We start from the raw sequence: 14,772 nt of genomic DNA on the forward strand, positions 1-14,772 counted from the left end.
TACTTACATTTGCATATTATCTGATCTGTTCCAGGCAGCCCCTTTAATTCAAATTGGCAGTTTGCCTATTTTAAACATGCTGGGAAAAAGAAAAGGTAGCCAGAAGTCACAGACTTCTCCTCAGCGGACCTCAGGGGGATTGAGCAAGCTAGGCGTCAAGTGGCTCTTAGAGCAGCCAAAACGCCGGAGCAGGCGGATCATCGACGCCAACAACACACTTATTATATGGCATCCCAGTGAGCTGCTGAGATGTTGGAACAATCGCAGGCACGGTGCGAGGAACAAGTTCAGCGGCAGGCCAGCTTCAGAGCTGCCGAAACGCCGAAGTAGGCGGATCATTGACACCAACAACATGATCATTATATGGCGTCCCAGCCAGCTGCTGAGATGCCGGAACAATCACAGGCACAGAGCGATGGAACAAATTCAGCAGCAAGACAGCTTGAGAACTGCTGAAACGCTGGACCAGGTGAACCATTGATAGCAGCAATTTGCTAAATATAGGCAGATCATCGATGCCAACAACACACAGACGAAGGTCTGGGCAGAGGCTAGTAGAATAAAGTCTGTATTTCAAAAACAGCATTGGATAAAATTTAAAGAAAGGTAGGGCTAGAATAACCTTTCTAAAGGCCATTGCAACATGTTGTTAGGTAAATTTGCCTAACTCTAATGATAGAATCCCTTTAAAGCTCACAGAACTGATCATTTTGTTTCCGGTTTTTATTTTAAAAAAAATGTCTTGTAATCAGGTGATGTTAAGGTTACAGATCTCAGCTTACAAGCAGCAATTATCTCAGTATCCGATCTGTCATCACAAAATAATTTTAGTATCAGCTATCTGTCAAATGAAGAAATATATCCTATAAAGTTGGTGCTGGAATTAATGTCAATGGACTAGGAATAATAACAGACTGAATTGAGGGAATTCTCCCACAATGGGCTTTCAATGGAGGCGTGGTTATGTGCGCGCCATGATGTGTATGAAGCTGACAAAACAGTCGAGAACTGTAATCAGTTATCTATGTCAATCCCATAGTTAAATTTCTAGTTGAAAAAAGCAAAAATGTGCCTCTAGCGCCATCTATTGAAAGGTAAAAAATAAATCAATGGCTGACTTTCAAGGAAATCTTGTGACATGACTTGCATATAAGCAAAATCAGAAAATCTCATTCCACAGCAGCCTCTTCAATGAGATAAAGTTCCCATCATGAGCCATGTCAATTGCATCTTATCTAGCCAACTAGTACCCTGTTATGTACTGACAAGGAAAAAGTATCCGTGTTTTTTTTTTCTTTTTGTAAGAGAGTTTCGGGTTTGGTTGATATCCCAAGTCAAGTCACAAAGCTTTTTTTCTGAAAGTTGGGCTTAAACTTATAGGGGTGGACTTTCCAATAGGTGGTGCTAGACACAGAGTTCTCATTTTTCCTACCAGTAAAAGTAAATTGCATATCTCTTCACAGAACACCTAGAGTAGTATACAAGGCTTTTATGTCTCTCTCTGCAGTTATGACAATCCCTTCAATGAGGCAAAGTACCTCCCTGTCCCACAGATTTTGAATGGAGCAGAAATGAACATGGAGGCAAAAGGGACCTTAGGACTCCACTCTTGTGATCAATGAGGGTCAAAATGTTTGGGGCCCCAGCAATCTATTATCTATTCTTTAGGCAACTGATAAATAAGATTGTGGGAAAAAGGTTTTTAACCTGTAATAAAGCGATAAGAATCCAACAGACTAAACTTAGGTTAAGTTCACACATTGTTTTCAATGGGAGGGAGAGTTCATAGCAGGACACTGCAAAAAATAAGCGTCCTGTTCAATCCTGCCACAGACTCTCAGCCACGGATTTTGCAGCTGGAGACTGCCTGCTGATTAGGCCCATTAATCGGCATTCCATTGTGAGTTGCCCGAGGGCAGAAAATGATAAGGAATTCCTCTTCAATTTCCGGCGTGTGAACTTGCCGTAACAGTGCTGGTACACGTGACCTCATACTTTTTAATATGTATAGCACATGGTTTACATTGTATATTAATATATAATAAACACACTTTAAAACAACAGGTACATAGTGATCCTGACAGGCAGTTACTATTAAAATGACAGAAAATCTTCCTATGTGAAAACAATGGGGACAAAACATCCCAACCAGGGTTTCTATGAGCATTTTTTTTTTACTTCCAACTGAAAACCCTTTTAAATTATGGAGAAGTGATAATACTTCCCCTAGTCCTTCAAATATGTTTTTTTTATGCAGCACCTAGCAGACTGAAGCCTTGACTCTACTGTAGATTGACAAGCAGCGAACTGTTAATAAAACGTGACTCACTAGCCACATGAAGCGTTCCTGTTAGCTATCTGATCAAGCTGCCTTCACACGATGTAAACGCAAGCTGATTTTGTCAAAATACATGTGTAAAAAATACATGTGTAAGGGCCTGTGCACACGGAGTTTACGTGCGTGCATTTTAGCATAATACACGTGCATAGAATACACATGTAAAAATAGCAGTCTCATTGACTTCAATGGAATTTTTTACATGTGTAAAAAAACGCGCCAAGAAACGCGACACGTGCACGTAAACTCCGTGTGTACAGGCCCTAAAAATCAGACTCCCATTGACTTCAATGCCATGTAAAAAACGTAAGAAAAACATAGCACACGAGAGTATATGAAACGTTAATTAACACATGTACAACTCTCATACATAGGCCCAATAATGAAAAGGCATATTTCAACCAGAAACAGAATACAAAAACAAACAAGAAGGAACAACAGTTCCAAAGAGTTGAAATATTCAACATACAAAATAGTATGAAACAATATTTTTTATTGATGAAAAATCATTTCCAGAAATACATAATACGAATAATATGTTAAACACACAGACACAATTATTTAAACACAGACAGAAGCAACCATAACACAGCAGGTAAAATCACTGGGGAAATGCTGGGAACATACTACTAGGCGCAGCATATAGATAAAGACGCTAAAGTGCCGGCACATATGACACTATGTATACAAATGTGTCTATTACAAAATCCTTGCTGGCACAGAAGTACATACGTAGATGTCAAGGAGTGCAGTGCTAACATGAGAACATCCACAAGATAATGCTAGATGGTTTTATTCTCTAAGGGGCATATGAAATAATGAAGTGCACATAAATATATATGCCCACTAATGAATAGTGCCTAGATACAAGAAGAGTGTTCCTTACCCATAATTAGAGTATAAACCAGGAGCCCGCTGGTATGGTTGCGACCGACCCATTATTTCATATGCCCCTTAGAGAATAAAACCATCTAGCATTATCTTGTGGATGTTCTCATGTTAGCACTGCACTCCTTGACATCTACGTATGTACTTCTGTGCCAGCAAGGATTTTGTAATAGACACATTTGTATACATAGTGTCATATGTGCCGGCACTTTAGCGTCTTTATCTATATGCTGCGCCTAGTAGTATGTTCCCAGCATTTCCCCAGTGATTTTACCTGCTGTGTTATGGTTGCTTCTGTCTGTGTTTAAATAATTGTGTCTGTGTGTTTAACATATTATTCGTATTATGTATTTCTGGAAATGATTTTTCATCAATAAAAAATATTGTTTCATACTATTTTGTATGTTGAATATTTCAACTCTTTGGAACTGTTGTTCCTTCTTGTTTGTTCATGTAAAAAACGTGCAAAAAACATGCGTTTTTTACACGTGTAAAAATGGAATTGAAGTCAATGGGAGTCTGATTTTTACACGTGTATTTTGACAAAATCAGCTCGCGTTTACATCGTATGAAGGCAGCCTGAGTTCCAAACCACTATAGCAAGAAACACAAGAAGCCAGATGGTTATGCTTCCAAGAAGTCAGATGGTTATGTTGCCCCTATCCAAACCAAAGGAGGAATAATCTGTTGTCTAACCAATAGGATACTCAATAGTAAAACAAGCAGGAAAAGGCATATACACACTATCATGTGTATCATTGAGAGAACATGTTGAGTCATGAGATTTCTGATCATTTGGTTTTTTTATACCTACTTGATTGTTCCTTTTCAAGCAACAAAAAGAACTTTTGGCTCCTAACTTATAATATATGAGGAAAAACCCATTTTTGGTGCTGAATTAGTAAAAAAAAAATCTGCATTATTAGTTGTAAAATACAAAAAAACCAATTACACTAGACTCTACATTTCCAGGCAGTAGCATTTACAGTAGACTATGAACTGACCAGTAACAGTGTCTACTCTAAAAGTGCACTAACTAACTGCACTAGACTGTGGACTACTTCAGCATTTACACTAGACTGTGAACTACCCTCAGCATTTATACTACACTGTGGACTACCTCAGCATTTACACTAGACTGTGGACTACCCTCAGCATTTACACTAGACTGTGGACTACCCTCAGCATTTACACTAGACTGTGGACTACCCTCAGCATTTACACTAGACTGTGGACTACCCTCAGCATTTACACTAGACTGTGGACTACCCTCAGCATTTATACTACACTGTGGACTACCCTCAGCATTTACACTAGACTGTGAACTACCCTCAGCATTTATACTACACTGTGGACTACCTCAGCATTTACACTAGACTGTGAACTACCCTCAGCATTTATACTACACTGTGGACTACCCTCAGCATTTACACTAGACTGTGGACTACCCTCAGCATTTACACTAGACTGTGGACTACCCTCAGCATTTACACTAGACTGAGGACTACCCTCAGCATTTACACTAAACTGTGGACTACCCTCAGCATTTACACTAAACTGTGGACTACCCTCAGCATTTACACTAGACTGTGGACTACCTCAGCATTTACACTAGACTGTGGACTACCTCTGCATTTACACTAGACTGTGAACTACCCTCAGCATTTACACTAGACTGTGGACTACCCTCAGCATTTACACTAGACTGTGGACTACCCTCAGCATTTACACTAGACTGTGGACTACCTCAGCATTTACACTAGACTGTGAACTACCCTCAGCATTTACACTAGACTGTGGACTACCCTCAGCATTTACACTACACTGTGGACTACCCTCAGCATTTACACTACACTGTGGACTACCCTCAGCATTTACACTAGACTGTGGACTACCCTCAGCATTTACACTACACTGTGGACTACCTCAGCATTTACACTAGACTGTGGACTACCCTCAGCATTTACACTAGACTGTGGACTACCCTCAGTATTTACACTACACTGTTGACTACCCTCAGCATTTACACTAGACTGTGGACTACCCTCAGCATTTACACTACACTGTGGACTACCCTCAGCATTTACACTAGACTGTGGACTACCTCAGCATTTACACTACACTGTGGACTACCTCAGCATTTACACTAGACTGTGGACTACCCTCAGCATTTACACTAGACTGTGGACTACCTCAGCATTTACACTAGACTGTGGACTACCTCAGCATTTACACTAGACTGTGGACTACCCTCAGCATTTACACTACACTGTGGACTACCCTCAGCATTTACACTAGACTGTGGACTACCCTCAGCATTTACACTAGACTGTGGACTACCCTCAGCATTTACACTAGACTGTGGACTACCCTCAGCATTTACACTAGACTGTGGACTACCCTCAGCATTTACACTAGACTGTGGATTACCCTCAGCATTTACACTAGACTGTGAACTACCTCAGCATTTACACTAGACTGTGGACTACCCTCAGCATTTACACTAGACTGTGGACTACCCTCAGCATTTACACTAGACTGTGGATTACCCTCAGCATTTACACTAGACTGTGAACTACCTCAGCATTTACACTAGACTGTGGACTACCCTCAGCATTTACACTAGACTGTGGACTACCTCAGCATTTACACTAGACTGTGGACTACCCTCAGCATTTACACTAGACTGTGGACTACCCTGAGCATTTACACTAGACTGTGGACTAGCCTCAGCATTTACACTAGACTGTGGACTACCCTGAGTATTTACACTAGACTGTGGACTACCCTCAGCATTTACACTAGACTGTGGACTACCCTCAGCATTTACACTAGACTGTGGACTACCCTCAGCATTTACACTAGACTGTGGACTACCCTGAGCATTTACACTAGACTGTGGACTACCCTCAGCATTTACACTAGACTGTGGACTACCCTGAGCATTTACACTAGACTGTGGACTACCCTGAGTATTTACACTAGACTGTGGACTACCCTCAGCATTTACACTAGACTGTGGACTACCCTCAGCATTTACACTAGACTGTGGACTACCTCAGCATTTACTGTGGACTGTGGAGACTGTGGAGTGACCAGTGCTAGCATTTATACTAGAGTGTAAACTCACTGACCACAAAACACTGGACTGCAGATTGGCCATTGACAGGGTTTACACTAGACAGTGGACTGACATACAGAAATATGTACAGCAGACTGCACACTTACTGTGTTTGAATACACTGAACTCATATACTTGGGATTTTTCAGTTTGGGAAAAGTATGGCTTAAGGGTTACATAATTACCGGTACATTGTAAATATGGATATAAATGGACAGTACAAAGATCTTTCTAGGCCTACTCTATTTCTAGAGAAAAAAAAAAAACTTTCACCATGATCATAAATAGGGCTTCTTTACAGTAAGAGCAGTGAGAATGCAGAACTCTCTGCCACAGGATGTTGTGATGATTGATGAATTGTACAAGTTTAAGACTGTACTGGATTTCTTTCTTAAATGCCAAAATATCCAAAGTTGCCTTCTTATGGATCTGCTTGGTAGGAATATAAGTTGGAGTTGATGGTCTTGTGTCTTAGTCTAACCATATCAAACATATTACTATATTACCTTTGCATTGATACCTCTTATTAGTCAAACATAAAATATTTTTGCACCCTTCTGGCTACTAGGGAAATTAGCCTATCCCTATACTTGCTGCTGCTACATTTGGCAGCATAGTCTGAAGACAGATGGGAATGTGTTGTCAGAAATTGCCTGTTACACACTCTGTTTATGATTTCATGATGCTGTTTTTAATTTTCAACGTTATTAACTATATTTTAAAAAAATCTTTCAATTCCAACTCTTTTTGCTTCCTATTTCCTAGAGATGGGCCATGGGCCAAAGACACAATGTTTTGGAGTAGACCATGACTTTGATGGGAGAGTTTTCTAGGCGTTTTCTGTGACTAGCGCAAAGGTCAATGTACAGAGGGGAGCAGAAAATCTGTGAAATGACCTTTTGTGACTGGTTCATTCTGTGTCTGATCTATATATACATAATAGCTGTGATCATCCGGGTGCTTATAAATGAGGAGACTGCTGTAATGAAAACTACAGAAAACAAGAAGTGTATTATTTGGCTTAGGCTACGTACACATCTGTGTCAGAGTCTCTATTGAAGATTCTGTCGCAGAGTCTGCCGAAGATTGCCGGAGGAAAAAGTCCTCAGTGGGAGACTTTTTCCTTCACAGCTTTCAGTTTAAAAACAACGGACACCCAACAGACCCCGTTAGAGTCAATGGGGTCTGCCAGGCTCCATGTATAACTGCTGTTTAAATGGTACTCATCTTCATTGTTTGGGTCCCTGACAGAGCTAAACAATGGAGAGCCAGTGTGAACGTAACCTTAGTGGCCCAAGTCAGGACTGTAGGATTTTTAGGATCTTTTTTTTTTCTTAAATATAGCTTATAACATAAAAAATAAAAAAAAACTCACCAAAAATTCTTAAAAACATATATAAATGTTTATCTATTCAGCTTTTCTTAAGGCTAAAAAAATTAATCGCTTGTTTGAGCTCCTAAGTCTAAAATTTTAGAAAAAGTATATTTTTGGGGTCAAATTAGTGACTATTTTGGTGACCATCTAGAGCTTAGTGCTGGTACCATATAAATAAAAACTATTATTATAGATATGAAGACCTGAATTCCCATCTTGCAGTCATACTCAGAAAATAAATGTCTGATGGATGTACACTGCAACCATTAAAGGGGTTTCTGGGCAAAAAAAAAATTTCACAAAAAGTCTGTTAGTGCTATTAACAGGTTAATAAGTGCACCCAAATACCTTCAGCAGTCTTTTGAGTGATTTCTGTGTTTCTCTGTGAGCTCCTGTCAGCTTCTGCATTTATTTACATGGGTATCTTCCTGTTCTGAGTTTTCTTACAACTACCATGATGACTTGGGATTCACTCAGAGCTCTGACACTACACCTCTCTCCCTCCACTTCCCTTTCTCACTCACTCCCCACTTCCTGTTTCCTTAGGTAGCCTGCCCACTACCAGCACTTCCTAACCAACTCAAACCCCTCCACCCCATACTATTGCACAGGTGTGGGCTGCCAGACCCTCCTCTTTTTGAAATTTGCTGGTTGCCTGCGCAATAGTATGATGGGATGGAGGGGTCGAGTTAGTTAAGAAGGGCAGGTAGTGGGAAAGAGGGAGGATCCCAGAAGAAGTGATGTTCCATGCCCAGAAGGTCTGGACCGGAAGACAGGTATGTATGATGGGGTGAGGGGATGGGTTATATAAATTTCGTTGTGTTTCCAGAAGGAAAAAATGGAACGTCACTGGAAAATTGGAAAATGTAGTAATTTAGAAGGTAGACAGGAAGTAGGGGGTGTTTAGCTTAGATTAGAAAGATCAATTTATTCCAGACAAATCCTTTAATGCCAATAACAAATGTGTCTTCAGTAAGCCCCTATAAAGATGTATTATGGAATGTTATTTAGATAAAAAAATATAGTTATATGTATGGTACACAATGAAACATGCTTACATTTAGATTTCTTAAACATAAATTGGCTAAAGAACCATTGGTCTAAATTATATGCTGTACTATGTGCAGGTCCCCCCTTCCCAGCATGGACGGTCACACATTACCGTTGGTGCCATGCTTAATTTAGTACTTCAGTACTGAGGGAGGAGCTCATTGTAGTTAATGGCAACCCTGGAGCAAGTGATAAGCTGCATACATCACTCACCACTCTGCTTACAGGCCTGCGAATGTGGTTCACCTCTAACTCCCAGAGCACCAGTAACTGCAATATGCGACCTTCATAACTACTGATGGAAGCGATCATTCCTCTTCTAAGTAAAGGATGACACCCCCAGACATGCAGCGCAGCATGTAACATAAGACGTTGGGTGTAGAAGAACTGTGAAGGACATTATGTCATACATGGGGGCAATGTGGGGGCCATATATAACAATGATTTATTCATTATGTCTTTATTCTCAATTATGACTTTTTATCACTGGGAGGGACATTGTTTAAAAAGGATGAGATACCCTGTATTAGATCACATGTAATAATCCATACTCGTTGCTATACATGTCTCACAGTTATTTATATATTAGCACACTAGTGATGTATTTTCTAGAAAGCTACAGCTATCACATTGCTGTCATTAAAATGTTAATTAGAAAATAATGCACCTATATACTGTTCTTGCACGCAAATGTAAGCTTTTGGAGTCAGCTTCTGTGAAAGTGGCATCTTTTCCACCTTACAACAGCTTGTAATTTCCTGCTTCCTGTCTAATGTCTCTCTGTAACATCCCATAATAGTACAGGCATACTGTGAAATGGGATGAGGAGCAGTGAAGACATCTGAATGGATCAGAGAGCTGAGCACAGCAATAACATCACACCAGAAAAAGCCCACCCACTCAGGACAGAAAAAGATTTTTAAGACTCAACATTTCTAAATTTGGAATTATATCTATAAATGTTTAGGGAACAACTGTGATTTTTAAAATGATAGCTACGTTACATCTACATCTCATTTTTTTTTTAATCGTCTATAGAACTTAATAAGAGTCTTAGAAATTTGTGGTAGTTCTTAGGTCAAATAATGTAAAAGTCATTTAGCATAAATATATTTAAGAATCTAATCTAATGACCATTTTTCTCACCTTTTCCCCTCTGGTCTGGGAACTCCTCCCCAAGGTGCATCTGGACCTCTTCCATCACCTCTACTTAAAACGTGACCACGTGGTGGGCTGCAGGTACGGTCAGCAAGCTCTCGACTACTGACCTCTAGACCACGGATCCTAACACCACCCTCTAGTCTTCGATTCTCGGTGTCTATAATTGATACATCTAATTTCCGTATCTGCAGAAAGATGTAAAGGTGGTTAATGGTAGATATTCTCCTTACTGAAGTCGCTGTAGTGATGTAATTTTTTTCCAAAGCACAAGTTTCGCCTCGGCACATCTTGTTGTGAAGTGTAACACATATACATATATATATATATATATATATATATATATATTAGCTGGTACCCGCGACTTCGTCTGCGGTGATTGTAGAAGTGTGTATATACAGGTGTGGGTAAGGTTTTCGTAGCGTGTATAAGGTATGGGATATGAAATGTAACTTTGTATCTTGTTGTTGCTGTAATTCAGAAAATACGTGAGACTTTTGTGTTGAAGTTAATTTGTATTAGAGCTGCTATATGGTGTTGTGAGAAACTTTACATAGTGACTTTGGGACAGAAGTATTTGAAGTTAACCCTTTCCCGCCGATGGCATTTTTTAATTTTCGTTTTTGACTCCCCTCCTTCTAAACCCCATAATTTTTTTATTTCTGCGCTCCCAGAGTCATATGAGGTCTTAATTTTTCCTGGGACAAATTTTTCTTCATGATGCCACCATTATATATTCTATATAATGTACTGGGAAGCAGGGAAAAAATTCAGAATGGGGTGGATTTGAAGAAAAAATTCATTTCTGCGACTTTCTTACGGGCTTTGGTTTTACGGCGTTCACTGTGCAACCAAAATGACATGTCCCTGTATTCTGTGTTTTGTTACGATTCCGGGGATACCAAATTTATATGGTTTTATTTACATTTTGACCCCTTAAAAAAAATCCAAAACTGTGTTAAAAAATTATTTTTTGAAAAGTCGCCATATTCCGACAGCCGTAACTTTTTTATACGTGCGTGTACGGGGATGTATAGGGCGTATTTTTTTACGGGACCAGGTGTACTTTGTAGTTCTACCATTCTCGGGAAATGTTATTGCTTTGATCACTTTTTATTCACATTTTTATCAGAATCAAAACAGTGAAAAAATGGCGGTTTGGCACTTTTGACCATTTTTCCCGCTACGGCGTTTACTGAACTGGAAAAATATTTGTATAGCTTTGTAGAGTGGGCGATTTCGAACGTGGGGATACCTAACATGTATGTGTTTCACAGTTTTTAACTACTTTTATATGTGTTCTAGGGAAAGGGGGGTGATTTGAATTTTTAATCCTTTTTATTTATTTTTTAATATTTTTTTTTACTTTTTTTAAACTTTTTTTTTTGCATTTATTAGACCGCCTAGGAGTATTGACATGGGTGGGCGGTGTCGCGGATTATCAGAGCAATGGGGGTCAGCAAACATGGCTGCTCTGGAGCGTTAAAGAGAGCCTCCTGGAGTATCGTTAAGGTGAGGGGCAAAGTGGTAAAGTATATGTATATGTGATTGTGTGGGGTTAGGGGCTAGGCTGTAGAGGGCAATATGAATTTTGTGGCTTGCTATGGTCCAAAGTGTGTGAGATTGCAGAGATGGTGGTGTGAGTTTGGGTTTTGTGGGGGTCCTGGCACAAACGTATGCGCGCTATTGTGACGAAAAGTAGCCTATTGTTTAATCGGGTGTATTAACTATGTTTGTGGAAAATTTCAGCCAAATCGGTGGAGCGGTTTTTCCGTGATTGAGGAACAAACATCCGAACATGCAAACATCCAAACACACAAACCCACAAACTCACAAACTTTCACATTTATAATATTAATAGGATATATATATATATATATATATATATATATATATATATATATATATATGTCCCCTCCTCTTCCTGGCGCCCTTAGTGGCTGCCTCGATACAGGGCTCCAAGCTGGGAGCAACCTTTATCTTTCCTTTCTTTTCCTTTTCTCACTCTTTTTCTCTGTATCTTCAAAGATCCTGTAACCAAGAAACTAGCACTATGAATTGGCAACTATAAATCGAATGGAAGACCCTGTGGAGTTGTTTTTTCCTTTTGTTTCTATTGTAAAGCATGGACTCAAGACCTGGTTCAGCTGGTTTCCTGTATCTACACATGTGCCTATTACCATCCCCCCAGAGCTAGGACAGCATGTCTCACCATGCGACATGGAAGAGAAACCTACATGGAAATGCGGACTTCTTTGTTCAAGGAGATGATTTTTGGCGTCTATTGCTGATGTGTGAAGATGTCTACAGCTGACTGGTATTTCTTTCTATTACTGTGTACACGTGGGACTCTGCTACAGCCTGGAAACCTACAATCACCCACCTACCCCAAGGAGGTATGGAAGCTTGGCAAGAGAACAGCACCATGTATACCTGGATGGCTTCAGACTTCTTTGGGGAAGTAGAACACAGTGGTAAGGAGGAGGAGGGCTTGTGATGAAGGACATTTGGGGCATTTTTTTTGTGGTTAATGGACAATAGTGCTGATGCAAGATACCAAACTATCAGCTGTGAGCAGGAGATCTCACCACCTACCAAAGGAACTGCCACATGTTATCATGATAGCTGCATATGTCCCCCACCTTTGCAAAAAATGTTTTTCTGCCTGTTATATCTACATGCTGTGACCCCCCTCCTCGTGTCCTCCAACCACATTCGGCTGTATTATTAACATCACTCCGCACAGAGAACTAAATGATCCTGCAGTGTGTCTGTTTCTTTCGTTTTAGTTGCTATGATTCCTAGGATTTCTCTGCCATGAGCTTCTATGTGTTTCTCTCTTGTTATATACTACTGTACCATCTATGAAACTGTATCACTGAAATTTCCCCATTGTGGGACTATTAAAGGAAAATCTTATCATATATATATATATATATATATATATATATATATATATATATATATATTTATATATAATATATACAAAAAAAAGTTGGACGATCTTGAACACTGGCTCCACTGGAATCACATTAAGATCCTGTGGACTCCTAAAAGAACAGAGAGCTAAACCCTAGCTACTATATAAAATATTGACACTTTTAACAAAACATATAAATCATAAGAATTATGCTACATGCATTTATTGTATAGCAAACTTACATCACGGGTCTCCCCACGGATGTCTATTCCATGTCCATGTGCATCAAATACACTCTGAGAATCCTACAAATATATGAAATATTCATAAAACAGGAACCTATAAATACCAGCCATAACTTTATCCAGTACTATTTACTACAGTGGTTTGTATGATGGGTATTGTGACTAATCTATAGGTAAAAACTAGAGATGAGCGAATACTATTTGAAACAGCCGTTTCGAATAGCACACTCCCAAAAGAAATGAATAGACGTAGCCGGCACGAGGTGGGTTAAGCGGCCGGCCGCCAGCAAAGTCTGCGTGCCGGCCGCTTCCATTCATTTCTATGGGAGCGTGCTATTCGAAATGGCTGTTTCGAATAGTGTTCGCTCATCTCTAGTAAAAATACATTAAACATATTTTTTGTTTGATCTATAACCCAGATACAAGGTTATAATCTTTAATCTTTTGTGACTGAGGCCCCTTTTTGTGAAACAAGGGTGGATAAAAACAGATGGGAAAAGTGCGACCTTTATATTTCCCATACATTTTGAATTCACTCTTGGCTTTGGCTCAAATTAACGCCACAAAATCTGCAGCAAAAAAACTGCTTTTTTAACCTCACTCTAAAAAATTGTTTATGTTGTTTAAAATGTATTTCCAATTATAACACAATTTTTCATTAATTAATAGTGTAGGGGAATATAAAAACATGTAAAATAACAAAGAAAAAAGTTTTACTCTCGCTAAGTCCAAGTTACTTCTAACATAGAAGTCTATGGAGAGGGGAAGCCTGCTGAAAAAGACACATGTACTGCAGCTGATAAGTTCTTACATATGTAGAAAACAAGAAAGCTAAACTCTACCACTGTACAGAGTAAAGCAATAAATTAGTCAATAAGCCTCATTTTCCTTAGACTTCTGTGTGTAAGGCTGGAAATGTATATAAGTGATATTAGAGATTAGAGTCTTACGCCGGGTTCACACCCGAGTCTGAACTCCATTTTCAGGTTTCCGTCTTCTGCATGCAGAAGACAGAAACCTGTCATGCCGAGTCCAGCCATGAGCGCCGGTGAGCGTTTTATGCGCTCCGCAACGAAACCGTTTTTTTTAAACTGGACACAGAGTACTGCATGTCCGACTCTGTGTCTGGTTAAAAAAAAAACGGTTTCGCCGCGGAGAGCATAAAACGCTCACCAACGCTCACGGCCGGAGACTTTTCAAGCACATTCAACTCACAAAACGGAGTATGGGCGCAGATGTGAACAAGCCCTTAGTGAAGTGAAAGAAAAAAAATCTGTTAAGTGAAAACGGAAACATTATTCTTTAGTAAGATATATTACAAAGTTCCTTATATCTACCTCTACTATTTTTAGAGGTGTGCTTTAGCTTATAACTTAGTCTTGTTGCTTGGCCCAAGCATTGTATGTACAATAAAATTTGGGCATAGACACATATTTAATCTTAAGGCAGTTTGAAACAGACACCGCACAAACAATAGAAGAATTTAAAGGGGTTGGCCACTTTCAGACAAATATTGAGAGACAAATGTTATTGTGTGTATAATAAAAAGTTGTACAATTTTCCAATACTCATTCTGTATCAATTGTTCACAGTTTTCTATATCTCTTCTTTTTGTCATTCATTCTGTTACTTCTAGTGGATAAGACTCTGGCCATGATCATGTGATTTACTGTCCAT

At 39.4% G+C, this 14,772-nt stretch overlaps 1 protein-coding gene across 1 annotated transcript in view; it reads right to left on the bottom strand.

Moving 5' to 3' along the window:
• Positions 1-14,772, bottom strand: part of ARHGEF40 (Rho guanine nucleotide exchange factor 40) — an 85,995-nt gene that overhangs the window by 36,401 nt on the left and 34,822 nt on the right. Inside the window, exons 12-13 of the mRNA XM_075276637.1 lie at positions 13,093-13,155; positions 9,919-10,118 (exon numbers count right to left, since the gene is read on the bottom strand). Coding sequence (XP_075132738.1) covers positions 9,919-10,118; positions 13,093-13,155 — 263 coding nt within the window. The remainder of the gene's footprint in view (positions 1-9,918; positions 10,119-13,092; positions 13,156-14,772) is intronic.

This window comes from Leptodactylus fuscus, chromosome 1 (genome assembly GCF_031893055.1).
Source record: "Leptodactylus fuscus isolate aLepFus1 chromosome 1, aLepFus1.hap2, whole genome shotgun sequence".
NCBI classification, from domain to species: Eukaryota; Metazoa; Chordata; class Amphibia; order Anura; family Leptodactylidae; genus Leptodactylus; species Leptodactylus fuscus.